Source organism: Dreissena polymorpha, chromosome 9, assembly GCF_020536995.1.
Source record: "Dreissena polymorpha isolate Duluth1 chromosome 9, UMN_Dpol_1.0, whole genome shotgun sequence".
NCBI lineage: Eukaryota > Metazoa > Mollusca > Bivalvia > Myida > Dreissenidae > Dreissena > Dreissena polymorpha.
The window spans coordinates 52,613,511-52,634,808 of NC_068363.1; the positions used below are offsets into that span (position 1 = coordinate 52,613,511).

At 39.7% G+C, this 21,298-nt stretch overlaps 1 protein-coding gene across 2 annotated transcripts in view; it reads left to right on the plus strand.

Moving 5' to 3' along the window:
• LOC127844794 (L-fucose kinase-like) overlaps positions 1-19,755 on the plus strand; it is a 76,210-nt gene extending 56,455 nt beyond the window's left edge. Inside the window, exons 23-29 of one of the 2 annotated variants that reach the window (XM_052375282.1) lie at positions 8,553-8,690; positions 11,659-11,753; positions 14,052-14,270; positions 15,196-15,207; positions 17,156-17,255; positions 18,270-18,493; positions 19,136-19,755. In XM_052375282.1, the coding sequence (XP_052231242.1) occupies positions 8,553-8,690; positions 11,659-11,753; positions 14,052-14,270; positions 15,196-15,207; positions 17,156-17,255; positions 18,270-18,493; positions 19,136-19,528 (1,181 nt within the window). In that variant the 3' untranslated portion in view covers positions 19,529-19,755. The remainder of the gene's footprint in view (positions 1-8,552; positions 8,691-11,658; positions 11,754-14,051; positions 14,271-15,195; positions 15,208-17,155; positions 17,256-18,269; positions 18,494-19,135) is intronic. The other variant, XM_052375283.1, reaches the window with a different exon arrangement.
• The last annotated feature ends 1,543 nt before the right edge of the window (positions 19,756-21,298 follow it).

The window sequence follows — 21,298 nt, forward strand, 5'->3', positions numbered from 1 at the left end:
TGGTGTGTAGTTGTCTGACATGAGGGCCTACATTGAGCCTCGCAGCCGAGGTACTCTGCTTTTGAGACCTGGTATAGTGTTTGTATTACTACTTTAGACACTGATATAGAATGAAGTAGTGTTTCAAGAGTTGTCTGACATGAGAGCCTAATTTCAGCCTCGCAGCCCAGGTACTCTTCATATGAGACCTGGTATAGTGTTTGTATTACTACTCTAGACACCGATATAGGAGGAAGTGGTGTGTCAAGAGTTATCTTACTTGAGGGACTTCTTCAGCCTCACAGCAAAGGTACTCTGCATATGAGACCTGGTATAGTGTTTGTATTACTACTCTAGATACCTATATAGAACAAAGTGGTGTGCCAAAAGTTGTCTGACATGAGGGCCTACTTTCAGCCTCACAGCCCAGTTACTCTTCATATGAGACCTGGTATAGTGTTTGTATTACTACTCTAGACACCGATATAGAAGGAAGTGGTGTGTCAAGAGTTATCTTACTTGAGGGACTTCTTCAGTCTAACAGCAAAGGTACTCTGCATATGAGACCTGGTATAGTGTTTGTATTACTACTCTAGAAACCTATATAGAACAAAGTGGTGTGCCAAGAGTTGTCTGACATGAGGGCCTACTTTTAGCCTCAAAGCCCAGTTACTCTTCATATGAGACCTGGTATAGTGTTTGTATTACTACTCTAGACACCGATAAAGAACTAAGTGGTGTGTCAAGAGTTGTCTTACTTGAGGAACTACTTCAGCCTCACAGCAAAGGTACTCTGCATATGAGACCTGGTATAGTTTTTGTATTACTACTCTAGAAACCTATATAGAACGAAGTGGTGTGTCAAGAGTTGTCTGACATGAGGGCCTACTTTCAGCCTCACAGCCCAGTTACTCTTCATATGAGACCTGGTATAGTGTTTGTATTACTACTCTAGAAACCTATAAAGAACGAAGTGGTGTGTCAAGAGTTGTCTGACACGAGGGCTTACTTTCAGTTTCACAGCCCAGTTACTCTTCATATGAGACCTGGTATAGTGTTTGTATTACTACTCTAGACACCGATAAAGAACAAATTGGTGTGTCAAGAGTTGTCTGAGTTGATGGACTACTTTCAGCCTCCCAAACCAGGCATGCTGCATATTACATCTGATAAATTGTTTGGAACATTTGTCTGTTATTTCAGAGGATTCCGATTAAGTTATAGTTGGTTTCCACTCTATCACTACAGAAGTATATGTATGGCCAATGTAATTGCCATGTATTTGTATTTCTATAGTGCTTAGCTAAGATAGTTAATCTGCAGTTGAAATGAGGGGCAACATTCAGCCTCACTGTCCAGGCATGTTCGATCTTCTATTGTATTTGAGCCTCACTGTCCAGGCATGTTAGATCTACTAGTGTATTGGAGCCTCACTGTCCAGGCATATTAGATCTACTATTGTATTTGAGCCTCACTGTCCAGGCATGTTCGATCTTCTATTGTATTTGAGCCTCACTGTCCAGGCATGTTAGATCTACTATTGTATTTGAGCCTCACTGTCCAGGCATGTTCGATGTACTATTGTATTTGAGCCTCACTGTCCAGGCATGTTAGATCTACTATTGTATTGGAGCCTCACTGTCCAGGCATGTTAGATGTACTTTTGTATTTAAGCCTCACTGTCCAGGCATGTTAGATCTACAATTGTATTTGAGCCTCACTGTCCAGGCATGTTCGATCTTCTCTTGTATTTGAGCCTCACTGTCCAGGCATGTTAGATCTACTATTGTATTGGAGCCTCACTGTCCAGGCATGTTAGATGTACTATTGTATTTGAGCCTCACTGTCCAGGCATGTTAGATCTACTATTGTATTTGAGCCTTACTGTCCAGGCATGTTAGATCTACTATTGTATTTGAGCCTCACTGTCCAGGCATGTTAGATCTACTATTGTATTTGAGCCTCACTGTCCAGGCATGTTAGATCTACTATTGTATTTGAGCCTCACTGTCCAGGCATGTTAGATCTACTATTGTGTTTGAGCCTCACTGTCCAGGCATGTTAGATCTACTATTTTATTTGAGCCAAACTGTCCAGGCATGTTAGATCTACACTTGTATTTGAGCCTCACTGTCCAGGCATGTTAGATCTACTATTGTATTTGAGCCTCACGGTCCAGGCATATTAGAACTTCTATTGTGTTTGAGCCTCACTGTCTAGGCATGTTAGATCTACTATTGTATTTGAGCCTCACTGTCTAGGCATGTTAGATCTACTATTGTATTTAAGCCTCACTGTCCAGGCATATTAGATCTACTATTGTATTTGAGTTTCACTGTCCAGGCATGTTAGATCTACTATTGTATTTGAGCCTCACTATCCAGGCATGTTAGATCTACTATTGTATTTGAGCCTCACTGTCCAGGCATGTTAGATCTACTATTGTATTTGAGCCTTACTGTCCAGGCATGTTAGATCTACTATTGTATTTGAGCCTCACTGTCCAGGCATGTTAGATCTACTATTGTGTTTGAGCCTCACTGTCCAGGCATGTTAGATCATCTATTGTATTTGATCCTCACTGTCCAGGCATGTTAGATCTACTATTGTATTTGAGCCTCACTGTCCAGGCATGTTAGATCTACTATTGTATTTGAGCCTCACTGTCCAGGCATGTTAGATCTACTATTGTCTTTGAGCCTCACTGTCCAGGCATGTTAGATCTACTATTGTATTTGAGCCTCACTGTCCAGGCATGTTAGATCTACTATTGTATTTGAGCCTCACTGTCCAGGCATGTTAGATCTACTATTGTATTTGAGTTTCACTGTCCAGGCATGTTAGATCTACTATTGTATTTGAGCCTCACTGTCCAGGCATGTTAGATCTACTATTGTATTTGAGCCTCACTGTCCAGGCATGTTAGATCTACTATTGTATTTGAGCCTCACTATCCAGGCATGTTAGATCTACTATTGTATTTGAGCCTCACTGTCCAGGCATGTTAGATCTACTATTGTATTTGAGCCTCACTGTCCAGGCATGTTAGATCTACTATTGTATTTGAGCCTTACTGTCCAGGCATGTTAGATCTACTATTGTATTTGAGCCTCACTGTCCAGGCATGTTAGATCTACTATTGTGTTTGAGCCTAACTGTCCAGGCATGTTAGATCATCTATTGTATTTGAGCCTCACTGTCCAGGCATGTTAGACTTACTATTGTATTTGAGCCTCACTGTCCAGGCATGTTAGATCTACTATTGTATTTGAGCCTCACTGTCCAGGCATGTTAGATCTACTATTGTATTTGAGCCTCACTGTCCAGGCATGTTAGATCTACTATTGTGTTTGAACTCACTGTCCAGGCATGTTAGATCTACTATTTTATGTGAGCCTCACTGTCCAGGCATGTTAGATCTACTATTGTATTTGAGCCTTACTGTCCAGGCATGTTAGATCTACTATTGTATTTGAGCCTCACTGTCCAGGCATGTTAGATCTACTATTGTGTTTGAGCCTCACTGTCCAGGCATGTTAGATCACTTATTGTATTTGAGCCTCACTGTCCAGGCATGTTAGATCTACTATTGTATTTGAGCCTCACTGTCCAGGCATGTTAGATCTACTATTGTATTTGAGCCTCACTGTCCAGGCATGTTAGATCTACTATTTTATTTGAGCGTCACTGTCCAGGCATGTTAGATCTACTATTGTATTTGAGCCTCACTGTCCAGGCATGTTAGATCTACTATTGTATTTGAGCCTTACTGTCCAGGCATGTTAGATCTACTATTGTATTTGAGCCTCACTGTCCAGGCATGTTAGATCTACTATTGTATTTGAGCCTCACTGTCCAGGCATGTTAGATCTACTATTGTATTTTAGCCTCACGGTCCAGGCATGTTAGATCTACTATTTTATTTGAGCCTCACTGTCCAGGCATGTTAGATCTACTATTGTGTTTGAGCCTCACTGTCCAGACATGTTAGATCTACTATTGTATTTGAGCCTTACTGTCCAGACATGTTAGATCTTCTATTGTATTTGAGCCTCACTGTCCAGGCATGTTAGATCTACTATTGTATTTGAGCCTTACTGTCCAGGCATGTTAGATCTACTATTGTATTTGAGCCTTACTGTCCAGGCATGTTAGATCTACTATTGTATTTGAGCCTCACTGTCCAGGCATGTTAGATCTACTATTGTGTTTGAGCCTTACTGTCCAGGCATGTTAGATCTACTATTGTCTTTGAGCCTAACTGTCCAGGCATGTTAGATCTACTATTGTATTTGAGCCTTACTGTCCAGGCATGTTAGATCTACTATTGTATTTGAGCCTTACTGTCCAGGCATGTAAGATCTACTATTGTATCTGAGCCTCACTGTCCAGACATGTTAGATCTACTTTTGTATTTGAGCCTTACTGTCTTGGCATGTTAGATCTACTATTGTGTTTGAGCCTCACTGTCCAGGCATGTTAGATCTACTATTGTATTTAAGCCTTACTGTCCAGGCATGTTAGATCTACTATTGTGTTTTAGCCTTACTGTCCAGGCATGTTAGATCTACTATTGTGTTTGAGCATCACTGTCCAGGCATGTTAGATCTACTATTGTATTTGAGCCTTACTGTCCAGGCATGTTAGATCTACTATTGTATTTGAGCCTTACTGTACAGGCATGTTAGATCTACTATTGTGTTTGAGCTCATTGTCCAGGCATGTTAGATCTACTATTGTATTTGAGCCTCACTGTCCAGGCATGTTAGATCTATTATTGTATTTCAGCCTCACTGTCCAAGCATGTTAGATCTACTATTGTATTTGAGCCTCACTGTCCAGGCATGTTAGATCTACTATTGTTTTTGAGCCTCACTGTCCAGGCATGTTAGATCTACTATTGTATTTGAGCCTCACTGTCCAGGCATGTTAGATCTACTATTGTTTTTGAGCCTCACTGTCCAGGCATGTTAGATCTACTATTGTATTTGAGCCTGACCGTCCAGGCATGTTAGATCTACTATTGTATTTGAGCCTCACTTTCCAGGCATGTTAGATCTACTATTGTATTTGAGCCTCACTGTCCAGGCATGTTAGATCCACTATTGTATTTGAGCCTCACCGTCCAGGCACGTTAGATCTACTATTGTATTTGAGCCTCACTGTCCAGGCATGTTAGCTCCAGGCATGTTAGATCTACTATTGTATTTGAGCCTCACTGTCCAGGCATGTTAGATCTACTATTGTATTTGAGCCTCACTGTCCAGGCATGTTAGATCTACTATTGTATTTGAGCCTCACCGTCCAGGCATGATAGATCTACTATTGTATTTGAGCCTCACTGTCCAGGCATGTTAGATCCAGGCATGTTAGATCTTCTATTGTATTTGAGCCTCACTGTCCAGGCATGTTAGATCTACTATTGTATTTGAGCCTCACTGTCCAGGCATGTTAGATCTACTATTGTATTTGAGCCTCACTGTCCAGGCATGTTGGATCTACTATTGTATTTGAGCCTCACTGTCCAGGCATGTTAGATCTACTATTGTATTTGAGCCTTACTGTCCAGGCATGTTAGATCTACTATTGTATTTGAGCCTCACTGTCCAGGCAAGTTAGATCTACTATTGTATTTGAGCCTCACTGTCCAGGCATGTTAGATCTACTATTGTATTTGAGCGTCACTGTCCAGGCATGTTAGATCTACTATTGTATTTGAGCCTCACTGTCCAGGCATGTTAGATCTATTATTGTATTTGAGCCTCACTGTCCAGGCATGTTAGATCTACTATTGTATTTGAGCCTCACTGTTCAGGCATGTTAGATTTACTATTGTATTTGAGCCTTACTGTCCAGGCATATTAGATCTGCTATTGTATTTGACTGCTATTGTATTTGAACCTCACTGTCCAGGCATGTTAGATCTACTATTGTATTTGAGCCTCACTGTCCAGGCATGTTAGATCTACTATTGTATTTGAGCCTCACTGTCCAGGCATGTTAGATCTACTATTGTATTTGAGCCTTACTGTCCAGGCATGTTAGATCTACTATTGTATTTGAGCCTCACTGTCCAGGCAAGTTAGATCTACTATTGTATTTGAGCCTCACTGTCCAGGCATGTTAGATCTACTATTGTATTTGAGCGTCACTGTCCAGGCATGTTAGATCTACTATTGTATTTGAGCCTCACTGTCCAGGCATGTTAGATCTACTATTGTATTTGAGCCTCACTGTCAAGGCATGTTAGATCTACTATTGTATTTGAGCCTCACTGTTCAGGCATGTTAGATTTACTATTGTATTTGAGCCTTACTGTCCAGGCATATTAGATCTGCTATTGTATTTGACTGCTATTGTATTTGAGCCTCACTGTCCAGGCATGTTAGATCTACTATTGTATTTGAGCCTTACTGTCCAGGCATGTTAGATCTACTATTGTATTTGAGCCTCACTGTCCAGGCATGTTAGATCTACTATTGTATTTGAGCCTCACTGTCCAGGCATGTTAGATCTACTATTATATTTGAGCCTCACTGTCCAGGCATGTTAGATCTACTATTGTATTTGAGCCTCACTGTCCAGGCATGTTAGATCTACTATTGTATTTGAGCCTCACTGTCCAGGCATGTTAGATCTACTATTATATTTTAGCCTCACTGTCCAGGCATGTGAGATCTACTATTGTATTTGAGCCTCACTGTCCAGGCATGTTAGATCTACTATTATATTTGAGCCTCACTGTCCAGGCATGTTAGATCTACTATTGTATTTGAGCCTCACTGTCCAGGCATGTTAGATCTACTATTGTATTTGAGCCTCACTGTCCAGGCATGTTAGATCTACTATTGTATTTGAGCCTCACTGTCCAGGCATGTTAGATCTACTATTGTATTTGAGCCTCACTGTCCAGGCATGTTAGATCTACTATTGTATTTGAGCCTCACTGTCCAGGCATGTTAGATCTACTATTGTATTTGAGCCTCACTGTCCAGGCATGTTAGATCTACTATTGTATTTGAGCCTCACTGTCCAGGCATGTTAGATCTACTATTGTATTTGAGCCTCACTGTTCAGGCATGTTAGATTTACTATTGTATTTGAGCCTTACTGTCCAGGCATATTAGATCTGCTATATTATTTGACTGCTATTGTATTTGAGCCTCACTGTCCAGGCATGTTAGATCTACTATTGTATTTGAGCCTTACTGTCCAGGCATGTTCGATCTACTATTGTATTTGAGCCTCACTGTCCAGGCATGTTAGATCTACTATTGTATTTGAGCCTCACTGTCCAGGCATGTTAGATCTACTATTATATTTGAGCCTCACTGTCCAGGCATGTTAGATCTACTATTGTTTTTGAGCCTCACTGTCCAGGCATGTTAGATCTACTATTGTATTGAGCCTCACTGTCCAGGCATGTTAGATCTACTATTATATTTGGGCCTCACTGTCCAGGCATGTGAGATCTACTATTGTATTTGAGCCTCACTGTCCAGGCATGTTAGATCTACTATTATTTTTGAGCCTCACTGTCCAGGCATGTTAGATCTACTATTGTATTTGAGCCTCACTGTCCAGGCATGTTAGATCTACTATTGTATTTGAGCCTCACTGTCCAGGCATGTTAGATCTACTATTGTATTTGAGCCTCACTGTCCAGGCATGTTAGATCTACTATTGTATTTGAGCCTCACTGTCCAGGCATGTTAGATCTACTATTGTATTTGAGCCTCACTGTCCAGGCATGTTAGATCTACTATTGTATTTGAGCCTCACTGTCCAGGCATGTTAGATCTACTGTTGTATTTGAGCCTCACTGTCCAGGCATGTTAGATATACTATTGTATTTTAGCCTCACTGTCCAGGCATGTTAGATCTACTTTTGTATTTGAGCCTCACTGTCCAGGCATGTTAGATCTACTATTGTATTTGAGCCTCACTGTCCAGGCATGTAAGATGTACTATTGTATTTGAGCCTCACTGTCCAGGCATGTTAGGTCTACTATTGTATTTGAGCCTTACTGTCCAGGCATGTTAGATCTACTATTGTATTTGAGCCTCACTGTCCAGGCATGTCAGATTTACTGTTGTGTTTGAGCCTCACTGTCCAGGCATGTTAGATCTACTATTGTATTTGAGCCTCACTGCCCAAGCATGTTAGATCTACTACTGTATTTGAGACTCACTGTCCAGGCATGTTAGATCTACTATTGTATTTGAGCCTCACTGTCCAGGCATGTTAGATCTACTATTGTATTTGAGCCTCACTCTGGTAAACAAGGCTTAATGCATGACTTCAAAGTGTTGTCCCAGAATAGCCTGTGCAGTCCACACAGGCTAATCAAGGACGACACTTTCTTCTTTATGGTATATATCATTGAAAGGAAGTCTCATCTCAGCGAAAAACCATTTTCGGCAAAAGGTTTCATCACTGATTAGCCTGTGCAAATTCCACAACAGGCTAATCTGGGACAACACTTTAGGCACATGCATTATGCCCCATTTTCAAGAGTGAGGCTCATTTGTATTACTACCCAAATACACAGAGATGTCCTTCCTATTGCAAGGTGCCCTGCTGAAGGCAGCCTTCTTGTGTGCCGAGATTGTGGACCTGGACTCGAGTACAACTCTGAGGGACCAGCTCTTGACCAACTACGGTGGCGGGTTTGAGCTGCACAGCTGGACGCATCTGCCACATGGCTCTGGTATGTACCCTGGGAGTATTTGGGTGTGTCTGCTTTTTATGTATCCAGATGAACAGCAGATTTTGACCTCGCTAGTGCTTATAGTGAGCTTTTCAGATTGCCTTTTGTATGTTATCCATGGCTAAAAGTGTTCCGTTTTTTTCCGGAATTTCCGGCTTTTTTAAGCCCCGGAGGTCGATCTCTCAATTCGTCCAGAATCGATGAGAAAGTTGGGGGAGGGGGGGGTAGGTGGTCCGCAAATATTTCCAATCGAAACCGAGATCTAAAGAATCTTTAAAGTCACTATAACGCTCACCAATACATACGGCTACTGTATTATGCTATATAAAAACATTCGACAACAAGTAGTACCATGCTATGGTTAATTACAATAGGAAGACCCTCAAAACAAGTTAGATTGATGTAAAAACGTTATATCACAAGCATTCGGCAAGTTTTAAGCATCTAAATATCTAAATATCGTTCCACGATGTAATCTTCTTTTGCTTTCGAGTCAGGATCGGATTCATTCGGGTTGCGTTCATTCGCATAATTTATACAAGCCATTTTCGCATTCGCTAAGTTCCAGTTACCCAGAATTCATTTTGATTTCACAGAATGATTATTTATGAGAACTACGTCATGCTTCAGAGGCTTACCGTATCCAATCTCGTGTTCGCCCGTAAATGTTCGGATATTTCACGGGAGATATAAATGGAATTATTTGTGGCCACAAAAAAATAAAAACAAGCATTTTGTATCTCGTTAAATCAATTCTACCAGACATCATCTAACGTTGAAATTTTGCATTTTGCTAAAAGGAACATTGATTTTTTTATGAGTTAGCTTTATTTAACGAAATATTCGATATTTTTGAGCGTGATTGTTACTTTAAAAAGATGCGTAACTACATGTATAACACGTGTGCGAACTGGAGTCGATAGCCTTGGCCACTTAAGAGGTCAGTTTAACAGATAAGTGATAATAAACTCCTTCACTTGCACCTGGTGTCGGGTTTTGAGGTGTCTGCTATCTGAGAATTTCTATTTTAAGACATTCTGCGCATAAATTACGGAGTTAAAATTGGAATTACGGAAACAACAAACATCGGTCAGCACTCGTTATTCACACTCTTGATCCGCAGACGAAATACTGCATAGCATCTTGCGGATGCTCCGGAGATAGTCGATGTATCTCGATTATCATTATTCTGTACAAAAAATCACTATCCAGTCTTAACGTATCAACGGAAATGCCCTTATACGGTCGCGGTAATCAATGGCAGCGGGTTTAATTGTATGTATTTAGTTTTCGCGATTTTTGTTTCTGAGCATATGAAAACGGAGTACATACATTGAACGTTGTAATATTTAAAAAATCATGAAGTTTCTTCCCGCGGGTTACGATACTAAAGTATTGGAGCGTGGAGAGAAAAATAAATGGAATTGGTAGTGGCTGTCTAAAGTTATGAAACATGTAAAAAGGCAAGACCGTTAAAGTTATTTTAAGTGTTCACCCATGCAAAATCTTATCTATGCAACCGCAGTAGTCAGTAGCTGGGTAGGCACATCTAAGTAATGCTCGATTGATACCATTATATCCAAGGTGCGGACAATATACTTAAAATTATTTCACATAGATTGTCACAGTTTAATGCGTATATGCTCGTAAATAAAGGAATTTTGGCGGCGATGATATTATTGTGTGTGCAGAATTATAGTCTTTGTCTGTTTGTTTTTTCAAACATACAATATATAGCTTGTGTTACCAAATAATCTTACTTATTAGACAACAAGAAATGGTCTGCAGCTGTATAAAAAATTCAAAATGGTTTGTAAGATATTATTATTTCTGACTCCTTCTCAATTCTAATATTCATTTCTGGACTTGTTTTTTGTTCCAAATTTAAAGCCAGGATAGTGCATTCCTTAGCCATCTAAAATGCTATTTTCAAGGAGCTCCCGGCGGCCTTTGGCCCCCTGGGCCCCCAACCAGGGCTTCACCCTGGACCTGACCGGGGGCCTTCCAGCCCCTTGGCCCCCAGGTTTTTTTTCAGGCTTTTTCAATCTTCCTAATTTTTAGCCATGTGTTATCTTCTGTCATGCGTCTTCAACCTTTATTTTTTCACATTTATTGCATATTCCGAACATTTGTTGCAATGTTAAATAGGCCTGGTTACAAATTGGTTCATATAGGGTTAAAAACTGAGTCTCTGCTACCTATTGAAGAAATGCTTCTTAAAACTCGTGAAGTCTCTTTGTTTGTCCAATCTTCAGGAAACTTTCTCAGAACATTTTCTTCAATGGCAACCTATTTGAGATTGAAATTGAACTTAGGCCCTGTTGGGATAAAAACAAGGTCACTGTGTCAAGAGAAAACAAGAATGCAATCCGGTATTATCGACTGCTCAAGAAATAAATAACGTTTGGTATGATTTCCAGTAGTTCCAGTAGCCTGGCTATGGGAAAATGGGGCTAAATGCATGTATGTAAAGTGTTGCCCACTTTTTCAACATTGCAGCAGCTCACGGCTTCCTTCCCATTGTGCTTAAGCACAGTATAGAGCTGCAAAGTAAGAGGCTGCATAACACGAGAGCTAAGCTTCAAAAGGCAATACATTTTATTGCTGTTGACATGCATTATTTGGTGCATTTAAAGAGATATGTTAAATGTCCATCAATGAGCAGAACTACAGGATGTTGGAACAGCATTACTATCTGACCTGTTTAATGCAAAATGGGCCTTATACCATATGTGGCAACGTTAACTCCAGCCCAGCCTGTGCTTTCATGCAGTCAGGTCAGTAGTTACCATGTACACTAATGAGAACTTGAAACCTTGCGTGACTTTTTAGCAGATAATTTACCTCCTGAATGATTGTGCTGGTTTGGCAGGAGCTGTGCTGGCAGCATATGTTAAAAGACCCATTTTTGGATAATGTGGCTCATCTTGGAATATCAGGAAAAAAACACACTTCCTGTGTGTTTCAGGTCTGGGGACCAGCAGTATCCTGGCGGGGGCTGTAATGGCATCCCTGTTGCAGACGGCTGGCAAGTCATGTGACCCGCAGGGACTCATACATCTAGTAGGTCTTTTCAATTGCGGTGGGGAGGAGGCAGTCAAGTGAGTCGCATACTGGAAAAATTGGGCTTAATGAATGTAAGTTAAGAGTTATCCAAGATTAGCTTGTGCAGTCTGTATAGGCTTATCAGGGAGAACACTTTTTGCCTACAATGGAATTTCGTTTTTAGCAGACTCCCTTTGAACGAAAAAGTCGATGAAAAACAAAAGTGTTGTCCCCGCTGCAGTCTGAACAGGCTTATCTGGGATGAGATGGTACACACAAACATTATGCCCAGTTTTTACAGAATACGGCTCTAATGGTGTTCTGAAACTTAATCAAAGTGAAACTTCATCTGCCTTATTATTAAATATTGTCCGTTAATAATTATCCCCCGCCAAAGAAGGAGGGATATAGAACTGGCCTTATCTGTTTGTTTGTCACAAAGCTTTTCAGGGCTATATCTTTACACTATATGAGAGATCAACATGAAACTTTCATATGTGTATAGATATCAATGAGGAAAAATGTCATGCACAAGAATCATAACCCTACACTTTCTTAAATAAGAGTTCTGGCCCTTTGTTGTTTGTATTTTGTAACTTTTCAGGGCTATATCTCAGATACTTTACAAGACTTCAACATGAAACTTTATGGGTGTGAAGAAATCTATTGGAAGATGTGCCATGCACAAGAACCATAGTTCAACCCTTTCTTAAATAAGTGTTATTGCCTTTTGTTGTTTTGGTATGATGTAACTTTTCAGTGAAATCTGTAAATTGCTGATAAAAAATGTTTGTTATGCTGTTAAGCCTTATTTTGTCTGGCTTCTGAACCAGAAAGCTACTAGTTTTAGAATGTTTATATTTATTTTACCTTAATAACATTAAAAGCATTTGGCTTAATAATAAAGACTTTTTATCAGCAAACTGTGCTTAATGCAAGTGTGTTATGTGTGGCCCAATGCTTAATGCAAGTGTGTTATGTGTGGTCCCATGCTTAATGCAAGTGTTTTATATGTGGTCCATTGCTTAATGCAAGTGTGTTATGTGTGGTCTGCGCTTAATGCAAGTGTGTTATGTGTGGTCCACCGCTTAATGCAAGTGTGTTATGTGTGGTCCAATGCTTAATGCAAGTGTGTTATGTGTGGCCCATTTGCTTAATGCAAGTGTGTTATGTGTTGTCCAATGCTTAATGCAAGTGTGTTATATGTGTGTGTGTGTGTGTGTGGTCCAATGCTTAATGCAAATGTGTTATGTGTGGTACAATGCTTAATGCAAGTGTGTTATGTATGGTATGCTTAATGCAAGTGTGTTATGTGTGGTTCAATGCTTAATCCAAGTGTGGTCCACTGGTTAATGCAAGTGTGTTATGTGTGTGGTCCAATGCTTAATGCAAGTATGTTATGTGTGGTCCTGCTTAATGCAAGTGTTATGTGGTGTCCGATGCTTAATGCAAGTGTGTTATGTGTGGTCCAATGCTTAATGCAAGTGTGTTATGTGTGGCCCAATGCTTAATGTAAGTGTGTTATGTGTGGTCCAATGTTTAATGCAAGTGTGTTGTGTGTGGTTCAATGCTTAATGCAAGTGTGTTATGTGTGGTCCAATGCTTAATGCTAGTGTGTTATGTGTGGTCAAATATTAGCCTTTGCAGTCTGGAATGAAATGGAAATGAGCTTTTTGAAGGAAATCTCTTCTGAATCAAAATCCAGTTTAGGCAGAAATTGTTGTACCTGATAAGATTGGGCAGACTGCACAGGCTAATCTGAGACAACACTTTACGCACATGCATTTTCCTAACTGTTTTAGTATTAGGTGCGATCTGCTGTGTGTTGCAGGTGTTGTACCTAGCGCAGCTGCTGACTACAGATCTGATGTGTGTTGCAGGTGTTGTACCTAGCGCAGCTGCTGACTACAGATCTGATGTGTGTTGCAGGTGTTGTACATAGCGCAGCTGCTGACTACAGATCTGATATGTGTTGCAGGTGTTGTACCTAGCGCAGCTGCTGACTACAGATCTGATGTGTGTTGCAGGTGTTGTACCTAGAGCAGCTGCTGACTACAGGTCTGATGTGTGTTGCAGGTGTTGTACCTAGCTCTGATGTGTGTTGCAGGTGTTGTACCTAGAGCAGCTGCTGACTACAGATCTGATGTGTGTTGCAGGTGTTGTACCTAGAGCAGCTGCTGACTACAGATCTGATGTTTGTTGCAGGTGTTGTACCTAGCTCTGATGTGTGTTGCAGGTGTTGTACCTAGAGCAGCTGCTGACTACAGATCTGATGTGTGTTGCAGGTGTTGTACCTAGATCTGATGTGTGTTGCAGGTGTTATACCTGGAGCAGCTGCTGACTACAGGTGGGGGTTGGCAGGACCAGGTTGGGGGACTGCTGGGAGGGGTGCAGCTGGGCGTGTCAGGGGCGGGGCTGCCCCTCTACGTGGAGGCACAGGACCTGCAGGTGGACCCAGAAGTCCTTCAGGCCCTCAATGAGAGACTGGTGCTCATCTACACAGGCAAAACCAGACTGGCCAGGAACTTGTTGCAGGTGATGGTTGCTTAGTAAATGTTTGAGCTAATTGTACCTGTTTATTTGAATACTTAAGCCTTGTTCTGAGAAAATTGGGCTTAACTCATGTTTGCAAATGCTTATCAAGGACGACTCTTTGCTCTTTCATGGTATTGTTATGCCCCCAAATCAAATGATCAGGGGTATATTGTTTTTGGCCTGTCTGTCTGTCATTGTATGTGTTTGTCTGCTACTTGATATTTGGCATGCATGTGTATCTCATGGAGCTGCACATTTTGAGTGTTTAAAGGTCAAGGTCATCCTTCAAGGTCAAAGGTCAAATATATGGCTTCAAAGCGGCGCAGTAGGTGGCATTGTGTTTCACAAACACAGCTCTTGTTCTTTTTTAAGAAGTCTCTGTATAGCAAAAATTAAGTTTAGGCGGAAAGTATCGTCCAAGATTAGCCTGTGCAGACTGTCTTTCCCAGAACAGGGCTTATTTCAATTGAGAAACCATAATGAAACATCAGAGTAACTGTATTGACCTTAATTAGGATTTCATATGGTGAAATTTGAGTCAAGGTTGCCATTGCAAAAACATGGTGACCTAATTGAGAAAGCAACTTTATGCATTTATATAGTTGGGCCTCCTTTAAGATTAAATTTGGGTTAGGTATGTTCAAGGGCATGGCCACAGTTAAATATTTTTTTTACATTTAACATATGTTATACTATTTTTTTTTAATATTTTATATGTTTTTACTATTCACTTCTTTTCTAAAATCAGTCATATATCATTAACAATCATAAAAGCTGATGAATTTGACAACTTTTTTTCCAAAAAGTTGTTGATGCAAGCATAGCAATGTTTTATCACAATATTATTATGGATTTTTGATTTGAGTGAATGTCATACATATGTCTTTTTCATATATACATGAATCTCTAGTGATTTCTGTTCCAGCCTTCTAAAATGGTATTGTATAACCGATAACCTGTTGCCAATCATGTTTGATATGCTGGTTCTTTTACTGTTCCCAAGCATGTTGAAACCTGTTCAAAACGTTAAAGCAAACAATAGCAGTATTCTTGGAAAATCAGTCTTAATGCATGTTTGTAAAGTATCATCACAGGTAAGCCTGTGCAGTGCTCACAGGGCATCACAGGTTAGCCTGTGCAGTGTGTAAAGTATCATCACAGGTTAGCCTGTGTAGTGTTAAGTATCATCACAGGTTAGCCTGTGCAGTGTAAAGTATCATCACAGGTAAGCCTGTGCAGTGCTCACAGGGCATCACAGGTTAGCCTGTGCAGTGTGTAAAGTATCATCACAGGTTAGCCTGTGCAGTGTAAAGTATCATCACAGGTTAGCCTGTGCAGTGCTCACAGGGTTTATTAGAGCAAGGCTGACATATATCTTGTAGGTATTTGTTTTCAATAACACAAGAAAGCTAATGAGGAAGTCTGTATAGGCACCAGAGAATCAAGTTAATTAAAGTTTCCTTCTTGTGCATTTTTCATAGTATTACATCTCACAAAAAGTATGCAAGAAATGGTATTGTTTTTTAGTTAACCAAATTTTTTAGAATTAATTTATGTTTGCAATGGCAATATCAAGTGCACATTAATCGTTTGTTAGTCATGTTGAAAATGAATGTCTATTTATATAAGTGTATGAATGGAATCCCCTGACAACTGTAAGGTATTCTCAGAGGACAAATAGATTGCATCCACTAATATGTGTCTCTTTAACCCTTTACCAATTAGATACTTATTTTGAAGCATTTTTAGTCCCTCAGAAAGTTACTAGTAAATTAAATTAAAGACCTTTCTTACTACATTCAAGTTTTAAAGCCTTCATTTCCAACTCTTAGATACTGGTGAGCAGAAAACAGCATAAAACCTGAACAGACCATGAGTTACTTGCAGGCTGTTCAGGTTTTATGCTGTTTGCACATACCCAGTCTCAGTATGGAAAAACAGGGCTTTAATCAAGTGTGGAGTGTCGTAGCAAAAAACAGGGCTCAAATCAAATGTGGATTGTCGTAGCAAAAAACAGGGCTCAAATCAAGTGTGGAGTGTCGTAGCAAAAAACAGGGCTCAAATCAAGTGTGGAGTGTTGTAGCAAAGGGCTCAAATCAAGTGTGGAGTGTCGTAGCAAAAAACAGGGCTCCAATCAAGTGTGGTGTGTCGTAGCAAAAAACAGGGCTCAAATCAAGTGTGGAGTGTTGTAGCAAAGAGCTCAAATTAAGTGTGGAGTGTCGTAGCAAAAAACAGGGCTCAAATCAACTGTGGAGTGTCGTAGCAAAGGGCTCAAATCAAGTGTGGAGTGTCGTAGCAAAGGGCTCAAATCAAGTGTGGAGTGTCGTAGCAAAAAACAAGTTTAATGGGAAAGTGTCCTCCCTGATAAGCATGTGCAGACTGCACAGTCTAATCTGAGACAGCACTTTAAGTACCTTCATTAAAGCCCGTTTTCGCACAGGGAGGCTCATTTGTTATTGCAAGAAGTAGTGACTTGATTCTTACATAAATGTTGCCCTTGATAAATTACTTCAGTTTGTAACCATTCAGACATGCATGCACAAGTTTTGATAATTAGTTACTACCCGTATGTTTGTTTAAAAAAATCTGAAGCTAATTTGTGTGTGGTGTGTGTTTGTATTGTTTTTTGAAACACCAGTAGTCGCACAATAAATGACAATAAATGAATTGCTTGTGGTTGTCATTAATTTATTGTTTGGCTTGAGCTTCAGTTTTTGTCAAACACGTATGATAATAATATATGCATATTTACAATTTTATTGTTCACGTTTGAATGTTTTTGAAAAAGGAAATTCAGTATGTTATTGTATACATTAAAACTTTGAAAACTTGTTTGCTTCATTTAATAATAAACTTTCTGTGTCTCAATGAACATTTTATTTCAGGATGTTGTACGTAACTGGTACGCCAGGAATCCTCAGATAGTGGAGACAGAAGACAGCCTTGTGCAGCTGGCTAATCAGTGTGCAGAATTCATCAAAAAAGGTAACTAAAGCTTTCAGTGTTTGTTTGGAAACATTTATAGCCCTTTAAATATACAATATGTATATACAAAAAAGAAAATGACAGAGAACAGTTGTAGTACATTATAAGCTTAACTACTCATTGATTAGTTCGAGGAATAACTTTCGTCCATTTGTCAGGGTCTGCTTAATGCTCTGGTCAAGGAAAGAATTGTAATCCTTTTTGTACTTACGCAATTCAGAATAAAGTTTGCTTGCAACAGCTCAATATGTATATCAATTACAGATATTCATTTAAATATAAATGTATGTCTACATGGTAATTGTATTTGTGATTGACTAAGGACCACAACTATGACAGGCAATTTAGCAGAATTATGCCCCTTTTGTACTAAAACAATAAAGTTTAAGCTTAGCTTTTGCTAGTTAATTAGATCAGAATGTATTCAATACACTATATGAACCTGTGGATGTAGCAAGCCTGCATGGAGAAATGGGGAACATGCATTTGGGGCCAGTTGGGTCAAGGTCACTGTTGTTAAAAATAGACAAGGTGTTTCTTTTAAGTAGCTTCAGTAAGGGTGGAGATGGCATTTTGTGTAGTGGCTTACATGATGATTGAGGGTGGCATTGCATTCAGTAAGGGTGGAGATGACATTTTGTGTAGTGGCTTACATGATGAACAAGGGTGGCATTGCATTTTGGACCAGTCAGGTCAATGGCATTGTTTCTAAAAATAGAAACAGGTTTTTGCGTAATAACTTGGCTTTGCTTTTAGAAATTGTGCTGAAGTTTGGTATGTAGCCTAAGCCTGTGACTGCATTGGGGCAAGTCAGGTCAAGGTCACTGTTACTGAAAAACAGGAATTTATTGGAAGGAAGTCTTTTGTAAACAAAAATCTAGTCTATGCGGAAAGAATGGTCCCAGATCAGCTTGGATGGACTGAACAGGCTGATCTGGGACAATACTTTATGCATTATGCCTTAAGCCTGATTTACCCAGAGACAGGCTCAAATGTATTCTGTTGCTATCCCAGGTGACCTTGAGTCTGTTGGTCAGTGTATGGATGAGTATTGGGTGCTAAAGAAGACGATGGCACCCGGGTGTGAGCCCGAGTTTGTCGCCCGCCTGATGACCTCCATGCGACCTTATGCCCTGGGCATGTGCATGGCAGGCGCAGGGGGTGGGGGATTCATGTATGTGCTGGCCAGTGACCATGAGGCACAGAAGAACATCAAGAACATGTTCAACTCTGCAGAGGTGCTCTAATAGAATTGAGCCTTGCTCTGGAAAAAGGGGGCTTAATGCATGTGGGTAGTGGCGTCCCGTATAAGCATGTGCAGTCTGCACAGGTTTATCAGGGACTCCACTTTCGGCTTTATTGGTATTTTATATTTAAAGAAGATCTCTTAGCAAAATATCCCGTTTATGTGGAAAGTGTCGTCCCGGATTAGCCTGTGCAGACTACTCAGGCTAATCAGGCACAACTCTATGTACATGCATTTAGTCCCATTTTCCCAAAGCGGGGCTCAATTTGTTTCTTTATTATCATTTATGCCTTTCTCATCAGTGTAATCATTTACAGAATACTAAGACATACTACATGTATGCATAATATATATATTTTGGCCAAATATCTATTGTGTTAAGTTGCAAAATGAAATGATATTTTTTATAGAATAAGACAAGATCCAGTCATAACTATAGTTAAGGCTTAAGCTGAGGTAATTTTTATTGATGAATGGTCCATTTTCAGTGTATTGCAAAACAAAACATTCAGGAGGTGTAAAAAAAATAGTATTTGTGTTTCTAACTTTGTCTTATCAATTGTAATGCATGTAGATTAAATTAATTAAATGTTCCTTATTCGCCTTAAATGATAGCCAGAAGTTAATTTTTTAGGTTTCACAAGGAGTGTGTGTTTACGAGGCGAGTATAGACGTGACAGGTATGTCGGTCACTGTGATTGAGGTGGACGAACCTTCTGAGACGATTTCCGAGGAAGCAGAAGACATGCAGGAGTACTACAACCAGCCAGAGACGCTGCCAGACGAAGTGTACCACAATGCATCTCTTGATGTTGAGGCTCTAGCTTCTAATGTCCAGGGTGCCTTTCCACTGACGCAAGGGGACTCGAGCAGGGAGCCAATGCAAAGGGACTCGAGCAGGCAGCCAACGCAAAGGGACTCGAGCAGGGAGCCAACGCAAAGGGACTCGAGCAGGGAGCCAACGCAAAGGGAATCGAGCAGGGAGTCGACAGCTGCAGGGGAGCAGATGAGAAATAGTGCTTTTTGAGGTGATAGAGGTCTTGTGTGAACAGATGCTTAATGGAGCCTCATTCTACACAGGTCAATTAAGGAGAACACTTTCAGCCTAAACTGGATTTTCACTAGCAAGAGACTTCTTGTATACTGTAAACCCATTAAATTTCGTGGATTTTGTTGAACAGTTTGCAGATTTATCACATATATGTCAATTGGTGCCAATTAAAGTAAAGAGACGTTACGGTTATCGCATGTGTATTTTGGGGACCTTATTACTCAATTGTTACTACTAGGAGACCGATTGCGCTCAGAATTGCAAATATTGTCAAAACAACATTGATGGCAATTAGCTAGCGAGAACCCACATTTGCGCCGCTTTATTTTTCTTAGTGACAATGATCGGCAACACTTTCATGCTTCAGTGCACATTAACCTCAAGTCTTGCTGTCAACACAGATCAGCAGATTATGCTTCGTTATAACTCTGGTTGTTTTAATAAAAGATTAATTATTATGACGGTCAGTCTTTCCCAAAAATTTGAAATCCACGAAATTACGTGTCAACAAATTAGTTGTTTTGTATTTAACCACGAAATTTCATACCAACGAATTTCTATCTGTTTACAGTATGTAACAAAAATCTGGATCCTGCCTTAACTAAAATGTCCTTAAGCATAGTTAATGAAACCTATTGAGACCCGGTTTTTATTTCAACTACATAAACCCGCTACAGGAATGCTGTTTTGTCTGTGAAAAAGCTCTGGTTATTTTTATCAAAATACTTTTATGTCAGATATCAAAATAGGGCACAGTCCAGAGCACAGTCCTGGAAAGAAATTACAATTTACTCATTTATACTTATGTAATTTGTAAAATTCTAAACATCTGAACAATTATATTTGACTCCTTTTCAAAGTTAATAGCATCCCTGATTTGTGTCATGTGACATTACTATTTATAATTTGTATATATTTTTTTCCTATACCCAACTCTGAACATGTTGCAGGGTTTTTTATCCCAGATTATAGGCATATGGTGGTTTTTGTAGTGATAGTGGTTTGTTTTCTGAGTTTGTTTTTCTTTTGATATACTATTGGTAACTTAATTTGTTTTTGGGTTGAAATCAAACTGTTCTGTTTTTACATGTAGTTTTCCTTACTGATTTACACCAAATCCACGGTGCCTATACCACATGACTTTTTCGGATCTGTGTTGGGAGAATAAAGCTCGACCCAGTTAACATTTTTAAGGATCTGTTTTTAATTATTTCACCATTTTTAATGCAATAAAGTAGAGAGCCCGCTCATTCTTAAGAGTTTTCTATAGGTATCATGATCTTTTTAATCAAATAAGTATTTTTCAGTAAAGTGCAACCGTGCGTTTGAACTGTTAGAAAAATGTCGGATCAGTGTGAGGGACTTCATATTACAAACGCGCGGTTGCACTTTTCTGAAAAAATACTTATTTGATTAAAAAGATTATGATACCGTAAGAAAACTCTCACGAATGAGCGGGCTCTCCACTTTATCCCATTAAAAATGGTGAAATATTAAAAAAGACATCATTAAAAATATTAATTGGGTCGCGCTTTATTCTCCTAACACAGATCTTAAAAAGTCACGTGGTATAGGCACCGTGAAATCATGTGCAATTTATTTGTCTATCTAAGTCAATAGTTCAGAGATGTTTGTAGTGCATTCACATGCAATGGTATGCTCACCCTTTTAATGTTTTCTACCATGTGTTCAAGTCTTCCATGTTTACGGATTGTTACATATTTGGGGATGAATAAAAAATAAAAA